The sequence below is a fragment of the Leishmania mexicana genome, chromosome 27 (genome assembly GCF_000234665.1).
Source record: "Leishmania mexicana MHOM/GT/2001/U1103 complete genome, chromosome 27".
Lineage (NCBI taxonomy): Eukaryota > Euglenozoa > Kinetoplastea > Trypanosomatida > Trypanosomatidae > Leishmania > Leishmania mexicana.
Genome location: NC_018331.1, coordinates 1 through 15,896, shown reverse-complemented (window position 1 = coordinate 15,896; position 15,896 = coordinate 1). Strand labels below are relative to the sequence as shown.

At 57.4% G+C, this 15,896-nt stretch overlaps 5 protein-coding genes across 5 annotated transcripts; all 5 read left to right on the top strand.

Annotated features, from left to right (window-relative positions):
- Positions 1 to 1,073: 1,073 nt before the first annotated feature.
- LMXM_27_0050 (DEAD-box helicase-like protein) lies at positions 1,074 to 3,440 on the top strand (the record flags this gene model as incomplete). Its single annotated transcript, XM_003876530.1, has 1 exon — positions 1,074 to 3,440. One exon carries the CDS (start codon positions 1,074 to 1,076, stop codon positions 3,438 to 3,440), a length of 2,367 nt encoding a protein of 788 aa, XP_003876579.1.
- A 658-nt stretch (positions 3,441 to 4,098) lies between these two features.
- Positions 4,099 to 5,382, top strand: LMXM_27_0040 (metallo-peptidase, Clan M-, Family M48; the record flags this gene model as incomplete). Its single annotated transcript, XM_003876529.1, has 1 exon — positions 4,099 to 5,382. One exon carries the CDS (start codon positions 4,099 to 4,101, stop codon positions 5,380 to 5,382), a length of 1,284 nt encoding a protein of 427 aa, XP_003876578.1.
- Positions 5,383 to 6,077: 695 nt separating this feature from the next.
- On the top strand, positions 6,078 to 7,085 carry LMXM_27_0030 (conserved hypothetical protein; the record flags this gene model as incomplete). The annotated part of the gene is made up of 1 exon (XM_003876528.1): positions 6,078 to 7,085. One exon carries the CDS (start codon positions 6,078 to 6,080, stop codon positions 7,083 to 7,085), a length of 1,008 nt encoding a protein of 335 aa, XP_003876577.1.
- An 867-nt stretch (positions 7,086 to 7,952) lies between these two features.
- On the top strand, positions 7,953 to 11,042 carry LMXM_27_0020 (conserved hypothetical protein; the record flags this gene model as incomplete). The annotated part of the gene is made up of 1 exon (XM_003876527.1): positions 7,953 to 11,042. One exon carries the CDS (start codon positions 7,953 to 7,955, stop codon positions 11,040 to 11,042), a length of 3,090 nt encoding a protein of 1,029 aa, XP_003876576.1.
- A 1,079-nt stretch (positions 11,043 to 12,121) lies between these two features.
- Positions 12,122 to 13,246, top strand: LMXM_27_0010 (conserved hypothetical protein; the record flags this gene model as incomplete). Its single annotated transcript, XM_003876526.1, has 1 exon — positions 12,122 to 13,246. One exon carries the CDS (start codon positions 12,122 to 12,124, stop codon positions 13,244 to 13,246), a length of 1,125 nt encoding a protein of 374 aa, XP_003876575.1.
- Positions 13,247 to 15,896: the final 2,650 nt, after the last annotated feature.

The window sequence follows — 15,896 nt, the reverse complement described above, 5'->3', positions numbered from 1 at the left end:
ACCAACGCCTTTGACTTTCATTATTTAGCATGTCCATTCTCTGCCATACAACACAAGTCGAACCCCACGCTACCTCCGGCCCTGTCACAGACACATCGCACGGTGCCAAGCAGCCCTACACACACGCCCTGCAGCAATGCGTCGACTCCGTCATCCGAGCACGGCCCCTGCCCCACACTCCGCAGGTCGCCCCACACCCGCCCCCATCACGCCGGCAGCCGCCTAGTGTGCATCCCCGTAGGGGTGGCGCACAGGCCCCCACACCACACACACACACACCAGCAAGGGCAGTCAGGCCCGGGTGCAATGCGTTCCAGGCACGCTGACACTCTGCCTACCACATGGACGGCACAAGCGTGTTCGCTGTCGCGGGTCACCCCCGACGCCAGCGCCACCCCCAGGACCCCAGCACCGACACACCAGTGGCCATGCATCGCGCTCACCTCCCCACGTCGTAGGCACTCGAGCCTTGTCACCATGAGAAGTGGGGTTCCGGCACTGGCAGGCGGGGGGATGGGAGGGGGAGGGGCTGCCTGTACTTCCCCGCATACGGTGTGGGGTGTACTGGGCGCCGAGGTACTACGCAGAGTGAGGGGTGTCCCTCTGTCAATGGGGTATTCTTTCTTAGCCCAGTTCCATAACAAACCCTTCAGCAGAGAAGTTTGGATGCCGGCGTTGACTGCAAGGAATGACACACCGTTATGACGCAAACACCGCAACAACAAACAGACTTGAATCCTGCCCCTTTTTTTCTTGTACTGGGGTCTTTCAGGCAAGATGTCGCACGTCCCCGAGCAGCGTGGAGAAGGTGCCCAAGAGGTGGGTCGAGTCTACTCTCGCCAGAGTACCAGCATTGAAAATGATATCGTAGCTTGCATGCCTTTCGCCGCCTTCCTCGTGTTCTGCGCGTGTGTCTTTGCTGTTGATGATCCACTTTTCTCCTTTGTCTATCATTTCTTTCTTGCCATGCTCTCTCTCCTTCTTCCGCGTGTGAAAGGAATGGCTCAACGAGGCACTCAAAGCGGCAAGTGAAGAAAACCACCACACACACAGAGCTAGGCACAACTGCCATCATGTCATCCTACGTTAGTGTTTCCGGCTTATCGGTGGTTGGCGAAGATGACGCCCTTCAGCGTCTCCTGTCGTCTCGTGACGGCTCTGGAAGCGGATCCAACGCCCTCTTAGACGCGATGCGCAAGATTCAAGCAGAGAACGTGTTCGACGAGGAGAATGTCACTGTCGCCCCGGCGGCACAGTCAGCCCCACTTGCGAAAGCGGCGAGCAAGAAGGAAAGTTCTGCGTCCCACGCATCTGTCGAGAAACCGAAAGCCAACGCTGTGTCTTTGCGAGAGCCAAAGAAGATCTCGTCAGGAATGTCCCTCTCACCGACTGTGCAGTTAGCGGCCTCTGCCATTCAGACCTCCAGCTTTCGCGCAACCAATCCAACCGACATCGATTCTCTCCCCGCACTTGTGGAGCTGGTGCATCCAAAACTGCTCCGCCCGTTGACGGAGTCCATGAAGATCGAGAACCTCACCCGTATCCAGAAACTGTGCTGGGCGGCAATGCTCGACAGCGACAGCGACGTCCTGGTGCGCAGCGAGACTGGCAGCGGCAAAACGCTCGCCTACGCCCTCCCCACCCTTCACCGCCTTCTCGTGGAGTGCGACAAGACACCCATCTCGCGCGACGTGGGCACCCTCATCATTATCATGTGCCCGACCCGCGAGCTTGTGCTGCAGGTGACAGAGACGGTGACCACTCTTGTGCGCTGCGCGCAGTTCATCACAGTCGGAGGCATCCATGGCGGCGAGAACCGACACAAAGAAAAGGCGCGGCTTCGCAAAGGCATCCCCATTCTGGTGACGACGCCGGGCCGGCTGCTCGATCACCTCAAGACCACGGCTTCTTTCACCGTTGCCCACGCGCAAACGGTGATCATGGACGAGGCGGACCGTCTGCTCGACATGGGGTTTGAAAAGGCTCTGCGTGAGATTATGGAGCTGCTAGAGAAAAAGTGCCACCATGCGTCTGGTCTCAAGCGCGTTCTAGTCTCAGCAACCATCACAGACGGTGTTGAGCGACTGTCGCACTTTGCACTGCGCAGGAACATTGCCCGCATCGGCGAGACACAAGACACCTTCTCTGTCCCGACAACGTTGAAGCAGCACTACGTGATGGTGCCGGTGAAGCATCGTCTCTCCGTCCTTCTCAGCTTTCTTCGCTCCCAGCTGGATGCCGGTGCTAACAAGATCATCGTGTTTGTCTCGACGGCGGACAGTACGGAGTTCCTGTACCTGCTCGCCTCTCGTCTACAGTCCCCATTTCACAAGAGGTCGTACGAGGGCAAAGTAATCACGCGCTCGCGCGGTGCTTCCATGAGTACAAAGAAAATGGTCGAAACCGCCAACCGCCACCTCGACACCGGCAGCGCCACGGACGAGGTGGTCACATTTGAGGATGTGAGTGACGACGAGAGGGAAGGGGATGCGAGACTTGACAGCGCCGCGGCGTTACAGCGCGCTTTTCTGGACGCTAACGTTTTCAAGCTGCACGGCAACATGTCACAGGTGGACAGGGCCGCCGTCTTTCACGCCTTCAAGTTTGGCACTCGCAAGTCCCGCAGCGACAAGAGCGTGTTGTTCTGCACGGACGTGGCTGCCCGTGGCCTCGATATGCCGAAGATTGACTGGATTGTGCATTACGACCCTCCAACAGACCCCAAAAGCTACGTGCATCGAATCGGTCGCACGGCGCGTATCGGCAACAGCGGCGACTCGATTCTTTTTCTCGCACCGGATGAGCGTGGCTACGCGGCATACCTGACGCACTTCATCCACTCGCAGATCCAGCAGAGCGACAGCAAGGAGGCGGCGGAGATGTCGGAGCGCAAGTACGAGACATTTCTCTTCTACCTTACCAAGCTGGATCCCAAGTCGAACCACATGTGGATGCAGAGCGCGGCTGTGCTGGAGCGTGCCATCTCACGCCTTGCGATGCAGCGTGACGTCGAGCGTGGTGAGGACGCCAAGGAGAGTCTTTACCGCGTTGCGCTCTTCGCGTATCAGTCGTACCTGCGTGCCTACGCGGGCATGCCAAAACAAACGAAGTCGCTCTTCTTCTCCTCCCCGCTGCACCTTGGCCACGCCGCGCAGAGCTTCGGCATCGACAAGAGTCCATCGGAGGTGCAGCGGGAGCTACAAGTCTACATCCGCGAAGACCGCGCCCTTGCCCGTGACAACCGAAAGGGCACCGTTACCAACTCACGCGACGGGGAGGGAGGAAAAAGGAAGCGCCAGCGAGTGGAGTTGGACCACGAGGACCGCTACCACAGTATGCTCACTCAGAAGCAGCGCAAGCTGACGCGCGACTGGGCCGAGAAGAGGCGCAAAGAGAGCACCAAGATTCGGCCGCTACAGTTCTCCGAGTTCGACGCGTGAGGAGACGTATGTCTTCATCTGGACTAATGACCGGGCAATGCCAGACAATGCGGAGAGACTTGCCGTCCTTGCGACTACGCCGAGGACGTTGTGACGTCGAGTAACACTCAGATCGCTAAAAACCGTACCCATTCATTCGGCCTCCGTCGCAGACGTCATCTTTCCCAGCAGCGCACGGAGATAGTGTGTTCTATCTGCTGCCGTACTGCATTTCTTCTTTGCTTGAACGCAAGTGCACGGAGATGGAGAAGGGAAAGAGGAGCAGCGGCAGAGGTGGTGTCGTCTGGGATTGGGGCCCTTGAGCGAGCACTGGGCACAGTGCTGACATCAGCGCACACTTTTTTCATCGTGTGCTCGATGGATCCTCCCGTGAGCGGACGAGTCCGCATTTCATGGTCAACTTGCGCTCTTCCTTTTCCGCCTTCTTCGCCCCACTTGATCTGCCGTTGCCCATCTCTCAGGACTCGCTCGCTGCACTTCGTCTTTTCCCTGACACCGTTGTCTCTCTCTTTCCGCTCTCTTCTCTCACACTCGCCGTGTTGTCTCCGTGGCATTTTCTGTGCCGCAAGCTCATCTAGCGCGATAGCCGCTCTTATCGCCACGTGGAACTTCCTTTCCCTCTCTCTTGCCCACACCCCTTTGCTGTGAGGCTCACGACATGTCATCCTCACCGAATCTCTTTCTGCGAGCGGCCGTCATATCACTCAATGTGATTGGCATGTGGGATGCCTACCTGGTGCTGCGCCAGCGCCGCGCCAACCAAACCAAGGAGATGCCATTGTATTTCAGGAAGGACATCACTGACGAGGAGTTTGCGAAGGCGCAGGCGTACGAAGGTGAGAAGAGCACGTTCAGTCTCCTCCAGCATCTGAAGGGGCTCGTGATGACGAACATGAGTATTTTTCTGCGTCTCCCCGCGCTCCTGTACTACCTTGTTGCGCAGCGCACGAGCTTGCCTACCGGCTCCTTCTCTCATAACTACGCCGCCGCCGTAGCCGGGGAGTTGATCTCCGTCGTACTCGACATTCCGTTCTCCTACTACGAGAACTTCTACATTGAGGACCGGCACGGCTTCAACGAGATGACCAAGACAGAGTTCGTAAAGGACATCGTGAAAACGTTGCTCCTCCGCGTTACGCTGCTGTACCCTATGCAGATCAAGCTCATTCAATTTGTGGTGCAACGCTTTGGTGAGCGCTTTCCCTTATACCTCTTCTTGGGAATGTCTGTGATGCTGGTCTTGTTTCTCCTGGCAATGCCAACGGTTATCCAGCCGCTGTTCAACAAGTTTACCCCGCTCGACGTGGAGTCGCCCCTGTACAAGAAGATTGACCTGCTCAGCAAGGAGATGGGCTTTCCGCTGAAGAAGGTCCTCGTTGTCGATGGCAGCCGCCGCTCGCACCACAGCAACGCCTACTTCTACGGCTTTGGCAGCAACAAACGTATCGTGCTCTACGACACTATTCTAGAGCAGCTGAAGGATGACGACGAGCCCATCATTGCCGTGCTCTGCCACGAGCTCGGTCATTGGAAGCACAACCACATCTACGTGAACCTCGCCATGGCCCTTGGTCAGTTCATGTTGATATCCTACGGTGCGCGCCTGGTCGTCTTCGACAAGAGGGTCTATGAAGCGTTTGGTTTCCATGAGGTGGATCCGATGATCGGGCTTAACATCTTCGCTGAGATGTTCTACGAGCCCCTGAGTACGTTTATCGGATACGGGTTCTGCTATGTTTCGCGGCGGCACGAGTTTCAAGCGGACCGCTTCGCCGTGACGCATAATCATGGTGAGGGAATGAAGAAGGCCCTCTTAGTGATTACTAAGGAAAACCGTGCCAGCCTAACACCGGATCCACTGTACTCCGCGCTCCACTACACGCACCCGCCCGTGCTCGAGCGGTTGCAGGAGATTGACGCGGAGCTCAAGAAGCGGGGGTAGTATCGAAGACTGCTCGTGGAGGTGCGCCTTACCGCACGTCTTCCCTCCGTCGTTGGCCGTCTACGTTCTTGTGCTTCCTTTGCATTTTAGAAAATTATTTCGTGGTTTGCGTTGCGCTCATCCGTCTCCTCTAGCTGCCGTAACTCCACTTCACCCCTCTTCTTCTTTTCGTATCCACCGCGCGGCGCATCAGAGCGGTGGAGAGGGAACGAAGAAACAACGTTGTGCAACTCTTTAGGATCGGCATCGTTTCCGTCAATGAGAGATGCGATCTACACTCGTTACCGCATGCCTGCGCTTGCACACCATTAGATGCTCGTGCTGCAGCACCGCCACCTGCCACTCAACTTGCTTTACCGGAAGGGGTAGTGTGCGTCATATAATGCAAATGCCCACGCGCCGGGTGACGTTCCACACATTGCCGGCTGTCGTAGTTGCGTGCGATACGATGAAGCTTTGCGCTCGTATATCCGTGTTTCTGCGTTGCGTGACGTCACGTACTGCGACGACCTCATAGCCTCTACCCCGTTCTGCTTATTCTCTCCCGACGCTCTTTTCGTTTCTTTTTGATTTGACAGAGCGCATGCGTGGTGGCCTTATACAGCTCCCCACCCGTCGCTTCCATCTTCACCGGAGCAGCTACACATTCGAGGATATCAGTCCGTCATTTATCCCTCTTTTCGCGCTTCTCTCTCATGGACGCCCAAGGCCCGTTCTTAGTGATTCCGACGAAGCGGGGTGCCGTTCCGACCTTGACGCCGGCGCAGGCGAACGCGATTCTCGAACCATCGGAGCGAATCCTGGCCACCAGCGTCTTTGAGGCGATGGACTTTGTGAAGCCATGCATCGAGGCCGGGATGCCGTTAAGCACGTACTGCGGTCTGAGCGGGTACAAGACTGTGCTGACGCTGCGCTCGTCTTTCCACGGCCTGCACGCAAGTGCGTCCTCCACCGACACCACGGTAGCCGGTGATAACGAGAGAGGCCGGGCCGTGGTTTCCTTTGAGAAATGGCGTGATGTAGTCATGGCGACGCGGCCAAATTTGGCGGTGGCCGTACACGAATCTGTTCCTCTTTGTGAGCCACTGAACAAGCGACGACGCGTCGCCACCACTCGCTCGGAAACGTGGCTGGCCAAGACCGAAGAGGCATCGGACCTGGGGTGCACTATTCTGCCGTCCATCTCGGCTGGATGCACACACGATGGTGGCTACATTGACGCTGTGCCTCGCGGGGAGAACAGCTACGAGTTTTTCCAAACCCTTCAAGCACTGCAGCTATCGCCAAAAAAGTGCACAATGTGCGTTGCGCCCAGCATTTCTGCGATTCTTGCCGCCATGGTGAGCAACGTGTCACTGATGGAGTGCCCACTGCCGTGGACGCTGGCCGAAAAAGGTGTAGCTCTGCTTCTTCCCTTGGAGGAGACGACGACGGCCCCAGAGTCTGTTGTACCTCTTCTGGACTTGAACGACAACATGTTTGCACTCGACATCAACCCTATCGCTGAGGGGTGCGACTGCTTCACCTGCAAGCGGCACTGCCGCGCTTACCTGCACCATCTTCTTACCGTTCAGGAAATGAACAGCGACATTCTTTTGGTAATGCATAATCTTGCGCAGGTGGTTCGACTCGTCCGGGCCTACAGGTGCGCCAGCGCGCCAACGCGTGAGGCCCTTGTGAGTCGCGTCGGTTCCGCACTGTGATATCATGACACTGGCGTGCGTGTGCGCGGCAACGCGAACTGATAGTCTCGCCATATTCCCTGTGCGCTGCGTGCCTGTGTGTCTGTGTGTGTCGCTGCACTCAACACGCGCAGTCGCAAAGGAACCATCTGAGGTGCAAATGGAAGTACGACGAGACAGAAGCTTCCCCACAGAATTGCAAGAGAGCGGGTCGGAGCTTCGGCAACATCCCTGCCGCTTTTCACAGCCACCGTCATTGCTGTACACGTGAGTGCACTGGTAATGAGGCAACGGAAAGGCGAGCCACGTTTCACGTGTCTGCGTGACTCCTTGAGCGCTTTGGTGAATGCGAGAGAGCCGCCATGAAGAGAAAAGAATATGCTGTTCTTCCTTTCCTCTGTCCTCCGCCTTGACTCAGTCGCCTGATTGCAATGGACGTTGTGCCTGCCACTTTGACCCCGTTTCATGTCATCCTTACCTTCACAATGTGTTCTGATTGCTCGTACAACACCCCCTCCCCTTTACTGGGCCACACACACACACAAACACAGTCGCCAGAGCACGCTGCGAACAAAAGAACCGCACGCCGACTGCACAAAATAAAATAGCAGAAAAAAGTAGATGCCGAGAAAAAGGTGTGCGTTTGGTCCACTCGGCCTTTTTCACCTCATCCGACACACCCCAGCGACGCAGGCGTGTTGACGTAGACACACGTTGCATCCATAGAGGCGTACGTTACACCCATACACGAGTAAACATCTATAGACGTACAGATAAAGGCACCTCAGTATCCCCTACATCCTCTCACCAGTTGAACAGACCTCTCTGCTGTTTTCGTCTTGTACACCGCTTCCATCTACCGCACGCTCCACCATCTCAACGAGCAAGATGCCGCAGTCGTGCTCATCGCCGTGTTGGACCAGCGGCTGGAGAATAGGCACTCTGCTGTTGATGATTGTTTGCGCTGTTGGTGCGGCATCCCAGGTGAACACGGACTGTGAGACGCTTGACTTCATGCTGGATGTCGCAGACCGCAGCTGTCAGGCGTGCCCTGTACACGCTCGCCGAGTACAGGGGACGTGCGTGTGCGATGTGGGCTACGCGTTGCACGTGGACGCCAGCACTGGTACGCAAGCGTGTGTGGACTGCGCCGCGCAGAAAATGATGGTGAGCGATGCGGGCGCTGTCAACGCGTCCGCGTACTGTCTCCCGTGTGGAGGAGACCGTCAGCTGACTTGCTTGGCCGATGCCACGTACGACGAAGCCGCACGAACATGTGTGTGCGCTTCGGGGAGCGTCTTGGCGAAGCAGGTTGGCACGCTTCTGCTGACAGCGGCGATGTGCGCCCCATGCGCGTCCTCAGCATGCGTGACCTGCTCATTTCCGTATGCACTCGACGAGAGCAGTGGAGAGTGCCGTTGCAGCGACAGCTTCACGATGCTTTACGATGGCTCCTGTGTGCCAACCGAGGCGTACGAGTCAATGGCCGCCGCAGCCTCAGGAACGTCGACGGCCCTTTCTCCACCGAACATCGACAACAGCGGCGCGGCCGGGCCTGTGACTAGGGTTTTTCCTGTACAGACGTACTCGCTTGGCGCTGCCCTGCTGTGCAGTCGCGGCAACAGCACCGCGTGCAATCTGCTGGCAAACCTGTGCGTTGTGATGGACTATCATCTCACTGCCGTGCCGTGCGCACTGTACCAGCATATCAAGCAGAGCAAGCCATGCGACGATTTGTGGTGTGAGACGGTAGACGGGCTTCCATGGCTCTACTACACCCGCAGCAACGCCGATGTTTTGAGCAACGTGACGACGGAGCTCCGCCTCTCGGCGCGCGAAAAGCTGCAGTTTGTCTTGTCGGCGTTCGATCTGTACGGCAACTGGCTCGGATATCAAACCATGGTGAACCAAGTCAACCCGTGCTTTCTCAAGAACACCGAGTTACAGACATTTTTCGCCGCCGGTGACACACGCGCCACATCGTGCCATGTGAACTGGCATTGGTTCCTTCGCGCAAACGGCACTCTATTCTATGAGGTTTACCTGCGGCACCCATTGAACGCATCGCGGCTGATGCCTGTACCCCTGCTCATCGATTACTCCAACTACGAATTCGAGCCCGCGACGTTTCACGACCCGTGGCTGTACCGCGGCAGCGCTGTCGCTTCCGACGGCGCCTTTTCCGACGGCGGTTTCCGACGGCGGTTCTACGCCTACGACAACGTGGGTGGCAGCGGCAGTACCCCGCTTCGTTCGCTGCCCAGCTATGTGACAGCGCTACGCAGCGCCAGTCTAGTTCTAGGGACTGATCACCGCGACGATCGTTACATTGCGACTCCACTTGTCGTGCTTCAGTACGCATCGAAGATGGTATCCACGATAGCCGATGCAGCGCCCACGGACGACCCCGAAAAAGAGCGCCAAAGGCCGCTCAACACCAGCGGTCATCCCGACTACACACTCCACTGCGAGATGCGCTCCTATTACCTGTCCAGCACCGACTCTGTAAGCCACGGACTGAAGGTTACGGTTATCGTCTTGTGTGCCTTGTGTTTTTTCTCGGCGTGGGCGCGCACGTACGGCTGGATGCGACGGCGACAGTACCTCGTTCTTGATTGCGCCGCAGCACTGCGGTTCTTTGTGTACCTGTGCAACCACATCAGCAACACCTTCTTCCTCGCTGTCGCCCTTGCGTCGTGGTACATGTTCATCGCATATAAGAGGCAGTCGTCTTTGTCGCGCGCAATGCGGCTAGGCGACGTGTACGTGAACGCGATGCTATACGTCGCCGTCACGGCGAAAGGGGTCACGGTGCTGTACCGGCTAGCCGAGCAGTGCAATGCAGACTACTTTGTCATTGACTGGGAGCGATCCAAAGGGCAGCTGCTCCGTGAAAACAAGGTTGTGCCAGTGAGCATGTGGCGCTCAACGTTCGTGGCGAACGCGCTGAACGAGTTGCAGACACTGCGCTACTGGTGCCCACTGCTGAACATGACGATCATTCTCTTGTTTCTGGTTGGCCTCGACTACAAGAACATGTCTGCCAGCGTTCCGCGCGGGTCACGGCAGGTGGACGGCATGACCGTCTCGTTCGACACTCTCCGCGTCGCGATTGACACCTTCTTTTGGGTGGCGGTGGCACTAGTCCTATACTTGCTCGAGTACCAGATTTACTATCGCTTCGTCGTTGTACACCCCCTGCAGGCGTTCGTCGACCTGTGTTCCGTGTCGAACATCTCCATCATTATCCTCTTGGAGCAACAGTGGGGCTTCTACGTCCATGGCGAGTCCATTCACGCCCACGCCGACGTTAGTATGGAGGAGTTCCAGAACAACCTGTTTCTTGAGGCTCAGGGAAACCTGCCCGTACGCGGCTTGGGAGGCCAGAGCAAGTGCCAGTCTTTTGAAGTGTATCTCGGACCATACACCCGCCAATATCTTTACATGTGCTACATGGAGATGCATATCGAGAACCAACGATCGCTTCTGAAGCGCGAGCGCACCATCATCCCATCTCAGTGGCACTATGTCCGTTTTCTCTTCGGCTTTTCACAACAACTCTGCGTCTACACACAGACGACCTTGGCTATTCGCGACCGCATTAACTACGCCTTCCAGCAAAGCGTGCGTCGCGCGGAGAGCACGCTTCTGGTGAAGTTTGTGCTGCAAAAGTGGCTCGACTTCCCGCCCAACGTCATGTACATGAACGGGCCGCAGCGCGGCGATCATTGCGGCAAGGATCTCTTCTTCATCGACGACGTTCAGTCGTATGGCCGCGCGTTTCTGTGCGGGCTTGACTTTGATCTCTTCGTGCTCTACGCGGCCCTGTTTGCCGCGATCGACGTGGCGCTGCACAACTTCTACGTCGCCATGGTGCTGGCATTTGTGGTGGAGGTTGTCGTTCACTTCTACCGCGTCCGTGAGGGGCTCGTGAACTTGAGTCAAAAGACGATGATTGATGATCGCTTTTTCTTGTAGGCATCCCTTCTGCTTTGACTTTTCTGTTTTCAAAGAATTGGAACCCCACCTCGTGCCCTTCTGCCCTCTCCGTGCTTGTTTTGCCTCCTCCTCTTCTTGCATTCTTTTTGTTCGGTGTGACCGGTGTGCCACGCTGTTGCGGCTTTGTTGTGACCCCTTTGCGTGCCTGCGCGTATGCGCATGATGCCACGACGCTCTCCGGGGGTGCTTTTGCTGGCCCCGCTGCGCCTTCTGCACCTTGACATGTGCTGCCGCGCACAAGGAAGGGCGAACCCCTTCCCCTCCTCGTACTGTCTTGTTTCTTTTGTCTCCCAATTCCACTCTTTCTCTCTCCCTATAGAATCGCGGCGAGTGAAGCAGCGCACATGAACCGTGAGAGGCCCGCAAGCTGCGCCCGCACTCCCACGCATCTGTGTACACAGAGACGTGCTTTTGGACGCACAGATGATGGGGAATGGCAAAAGCCGGTTAAAAGAATATGTATATATAGAGTCACCTTCACGCACTTTGCCAGCTCATGTGCCGTGGCAACGAGGGAAGCGCGACCTGGCAGAGTGCTTGCCTTCTCACCAGTACTCTGTATATTATCTTTTCACCCCAGCGCCTTTGCGGACGGGACGCCCTTCATTGCTCAGCTCCCACGCTCTTCGTCAACGTCTCCTCGATGCCCTTGGCCCCTCCTCCTTTTCTGTTTTGTTTTCTCCGCTAGTGTCCAGGCATGCAACGCCAGCCGTTCACCTTCTCTCTCCCCTTCAGCCGTCCCCTATCGTTTTGCCTCCCTTCCGACACTGTCTGTCCGTTGGCAAATGCGACGTCTTTCGCGCACCGCCCTTTTCAGCGCCGCTCAGCGCGCGCGCTCGTCGGGCAGCTGGACTAGTTTGGGCTGCCTTGTGACCTCGTCGACTCCTGTTGCCCGTACGGCACCAGCACGCGCGACGCAGCAGCGCTGGGCTTCCACCTCCCACACGAGCACAGGTGCAACGGGACAGCAGACCCACCAACCCTCTTCCACACCTGCTGGGCGGCGCGACCCCTTTCTTGGGGTTGTGCAGGTCACCTCCAAGAACATTACGACTGAGATGGAGTCGAGGGTTCCTTTGCTTCTGTACTTCATGGTCACCAACCACCCCGATGTGAAGCAGTACACGGAGCTGCTTTGCCACCAGGTAGATCAGGCGAATCGCCGCCTCAAGGGCGAAAAGTTCGGCGATGTGTATCAAGAATTTGGCAAGGACGCAGGACTAGCGATCAAGCTCGGCACGGTGGACTGCCTACAGGAGCCGGGGCTGATGGCCAAGTTTCAAATTGATCCGCACATGTTTCCCTTGATCTACTTTGTGCGCAACAAGGTCTTCTGCGACAAGATGATCGGGGTTGTCAGCGAATCGCACGTGAAGGAGGCCGTGGAGGCGTTTATCGACTACGCCAAGCTGGAATCCAAGAACGAGTCTGAGGGCCTCTCCTTATTTCAAAAGATAAGACGTCAGGACAATGACGACGAGAACGCCATGACCCTCATTGCCGCGGCGCACGGCAAGATGCAAGCCGGCGACCCTGCGAAAGGCAAACAACTCTTCGAAAAGGCACTTCGCATGTCAATGGAGGACATTGAGGTCGTGAAGAAGCGCTACGGTGTTCCGAACAAGAAGATGACGCCCGAGCTGTGGGCAAAGCTGAAGCGTGAGCCCTGCTACAACTCGGCTCCAGAGGCATTGTGCGGGCTTGCGATGTGCGCCATGGCATCCAAGCAGCGAGACGAGGCATTTCGTCTCGCGGCGCGGGTGCGCGAGGAGTTCCCGTTTGCACCGCGGGACATGCGCGGCGTCGCAGAGGCCGTTGTGCGCATCGAGCTCATTCAGGTAGTGGACTACGACCCCGACACGGACAACTACATGCGGCTTCTTAAGTTCGACGAGCTCGTGAGCGAGCCCGCGCAGTTTTACAAGCATCACTTGAAGCGCGCTGTCGCCTTTTACGTTGAGGGAGTGGCCGGGCAGGCGATCGAGGAGTGCCTTCGCCTCATCCGCGCGGAACCGAAGCTGCTATCTGCGCTCAAGGAAGGCGGCATTGTACCAAAGGATCTCCGCCTAGGGCCCACGGCGGTCACACCCGCGCGGCAAGTCATTCGAGGCATCTTTGAAGCCCTGGGGCCTACCAATGAGCATGTGGAGAAGGGCCGTAAGCTGCTGCAGCTGTATCTCTAGCTCCTCATCGACAGCGCCTGCGGAGCGGACTCACAGAGCACTAGAGAACAGCGAGCCTGCCACGGCGAAGAGACCAAAAGGAGAAGCACATGACCTCCAAGTAGTGCAGCAATTGCATACGGAGCAGGTGAAGACAACAGGAGCGAAGCAACAAAAAAAACCGCTTTATTGTTCCCTTCAGTGAAGGGGGAGAGAGCTGTGCACGATTTCTTTCGCTCTCTCGCCTGTGCGGTGCATGACCTTTGTTCGACTGCATCACTCCAGAGATCATCTTTTATTCTGCCTCCTTGCTCACCCTTCGCACTCCAAACGGCCCCGCAGACGTTGCTGCGGGCAGCCAGGTGCCGCCAGCATGATATATACCCTTCAGTACCTGAAGGGACGCACTAGCTCTGCTGGCGCCCAGATCAAGGATGCTGGTGTCGTATCTGCAACCCACTGCAGTCCTTCGCGGCCATGATAGGTACCGCCTCAGCACAGATACTTTGTTTCTCCAGCGGTGCTGCGCGTATCCATACTGAAGGGGCTGCCTTATCTCCACTCGAGTTGGTCCATCTTCTAATACTGGGTACGCAGTGCAGGCTTCTGCTCGACCTGAGCATCGGCAAGGACAACACGCCCCTTCACTGTGCCCCTGCCCCCTCCCCTCGCTGAGCACGTGAGGGAGGAGGAAGACAAAGTGTGCGCTTGCACAGAGACAGGCGCTCTCCTTCACCCTTCAGTGTTCGTCCCTCGCCCTTTTTTCTTCCCCTTACGGGCCTCCTGGCTTCTCAACCGCCAACCTCTGCTGCATCGCTGGGCCGCCTTGGTAGTGCCTCTCCTCAGCGGGCTTGCCGTAGGTTCGTTGGCTGCGCCGTCGCGGGGCGGGCCAAGAACAGGCGGGCAGGAGGCTACTGGTTTCTAGTGCAAAGGTCGCTTTATTTCTTTTTCGTACCTGGCGGCCATTCAAGACCCACTGCGCTCACGCAGCACCCCTTTCGCTTGCCCGTGTCGCGCTGAAAGGTGTCACCCCCCTGGCGTTGCCATAGGCCCTGTCACTCTCCCCCGTTGCTCCTCGTGCGTGTGGCGCGTCTCGATGTGAGAACTGGCATCGCAGGGGATGGCGGGCCGGGGTTGCTGCCGCTTCTCGCCGACTCTCCTCAACGTGCCGGCTCGCATTTCGGACAGGGTGCTCTGTGGCTTCGGTTCCGTTAAGCGGTGGTATCCTGGATGCTGCCGCGCGGCTGCGACCTCATGCGGGGGCTCTCGCGTAGGACGGTGCCACAGCCCGGGTGTCTTGCTCCTTGGTGCACGCGCTTCGCAGAGGGATTCGTGTGGGAGCAACACGTCCGGCATCAACCCCCACGCCATCTGCCGGCTGAGCCTTGGTTTTCCCCAAAGCCGTTGCCGCAAAGCCGCCCCATCGCGGCGTCCCTCAGCTCCCGATGTTCATAACTACGCGTCGGATCGCCGTACCGCCGGTGGGCTCGCCGAGAAGCGACTCCGTTGGGTGGTCGTCTTTTCTGTGTGAATGCCTTATTTTGCGTCCGGTGGAAAGCGTTTGTGTGTGCACCGGAGCCGCCGCCGCGACGCCTGCGCACCGTGCCGGGCCGAACGCGTCTGTGTCCGTAATTGGGTCTTGCGAATCGCGGACCACCATAACCTACCCGCCTGTGCGCGGGACCTGCTTTACGCGGCGGCGGAACACCTGCGACGCCAACGCTGCTCCCCGTCGGCGCACCGAGTGCTGACAAAAACCCCGCTCTTTCGGAAGGCCTTGCCCTACAGCGGAGTTCCTGAGGAACTTTGAAATCAAAAGGCATTTCCTTCCCGCGCGAGACCACACGTCAGCCAAAATGAGGCAGGTGGCGCCGCCCTCAAAAGCGTTTGCGCATCCTCACAACGAAAAAGAAGTCGTGGCCTTCCGCCGCTAGCAAAACTTGAATGCAAGGACGGGCCCAGTACCTAAGCACTTCGCCACGCCTCCGATGGCGGAAGCCGCGCAAACGCTTGACGAGCCCGCATCCGCGCCACCGAAAAAGAGTCCACGCACAGCAATGGCTAGGGCAAGGGTTCGCGTTGGGGTTGCATCGTGTGTGTGATTATGCGCCTTTCGTCTGCGACGGCGTTTGCCGTCAGGAGGAGCGCCAACTGCACGACTGCGCTAGCTGCACCGCGTGTTGTGTGTGTGGAGCCTGCTGCTGTATTTGTGTGTATTGTTAGTTGTTTTCGTTGCTGCTGCGCTATATGCGGACCTGTGTGCAGGATTGTGATGGCGATGGTTGTGATTATGGCTGTGGTTGTGTTGCTTTTATCCCTTGGTGTGTGTGGTCTATTAAAGGTTGTTGCGTGCGTGTGTAATGGTACGGGGGAGGGTACGGGTGTTGTTGTGACTTGGTGTGTGTGGTCTATTAAAGGTTGTTGTGTGCGTGTGTTATGGTACGGGGGAGGGTACGGGTTAGGGTTAGGGTTAGGGTTAGGGTTAGGGTTAGGGTTAGGGTTAGGGTTAGGGTTAGGGTTAGGGTTAGGGTTAGGGTTAGGGTTAGGGTTAGGGTTAGGGTTAGGGTTAGGGTTAGGGTTAGGGTTAGGGTTAGGGTTAGGGTTAGGGTTAGGGTTAGGGTTAGGGTTAGGGTTAGGGTTAGGGTTAGGGTTAGGGTTAGGGTTAGGGTTA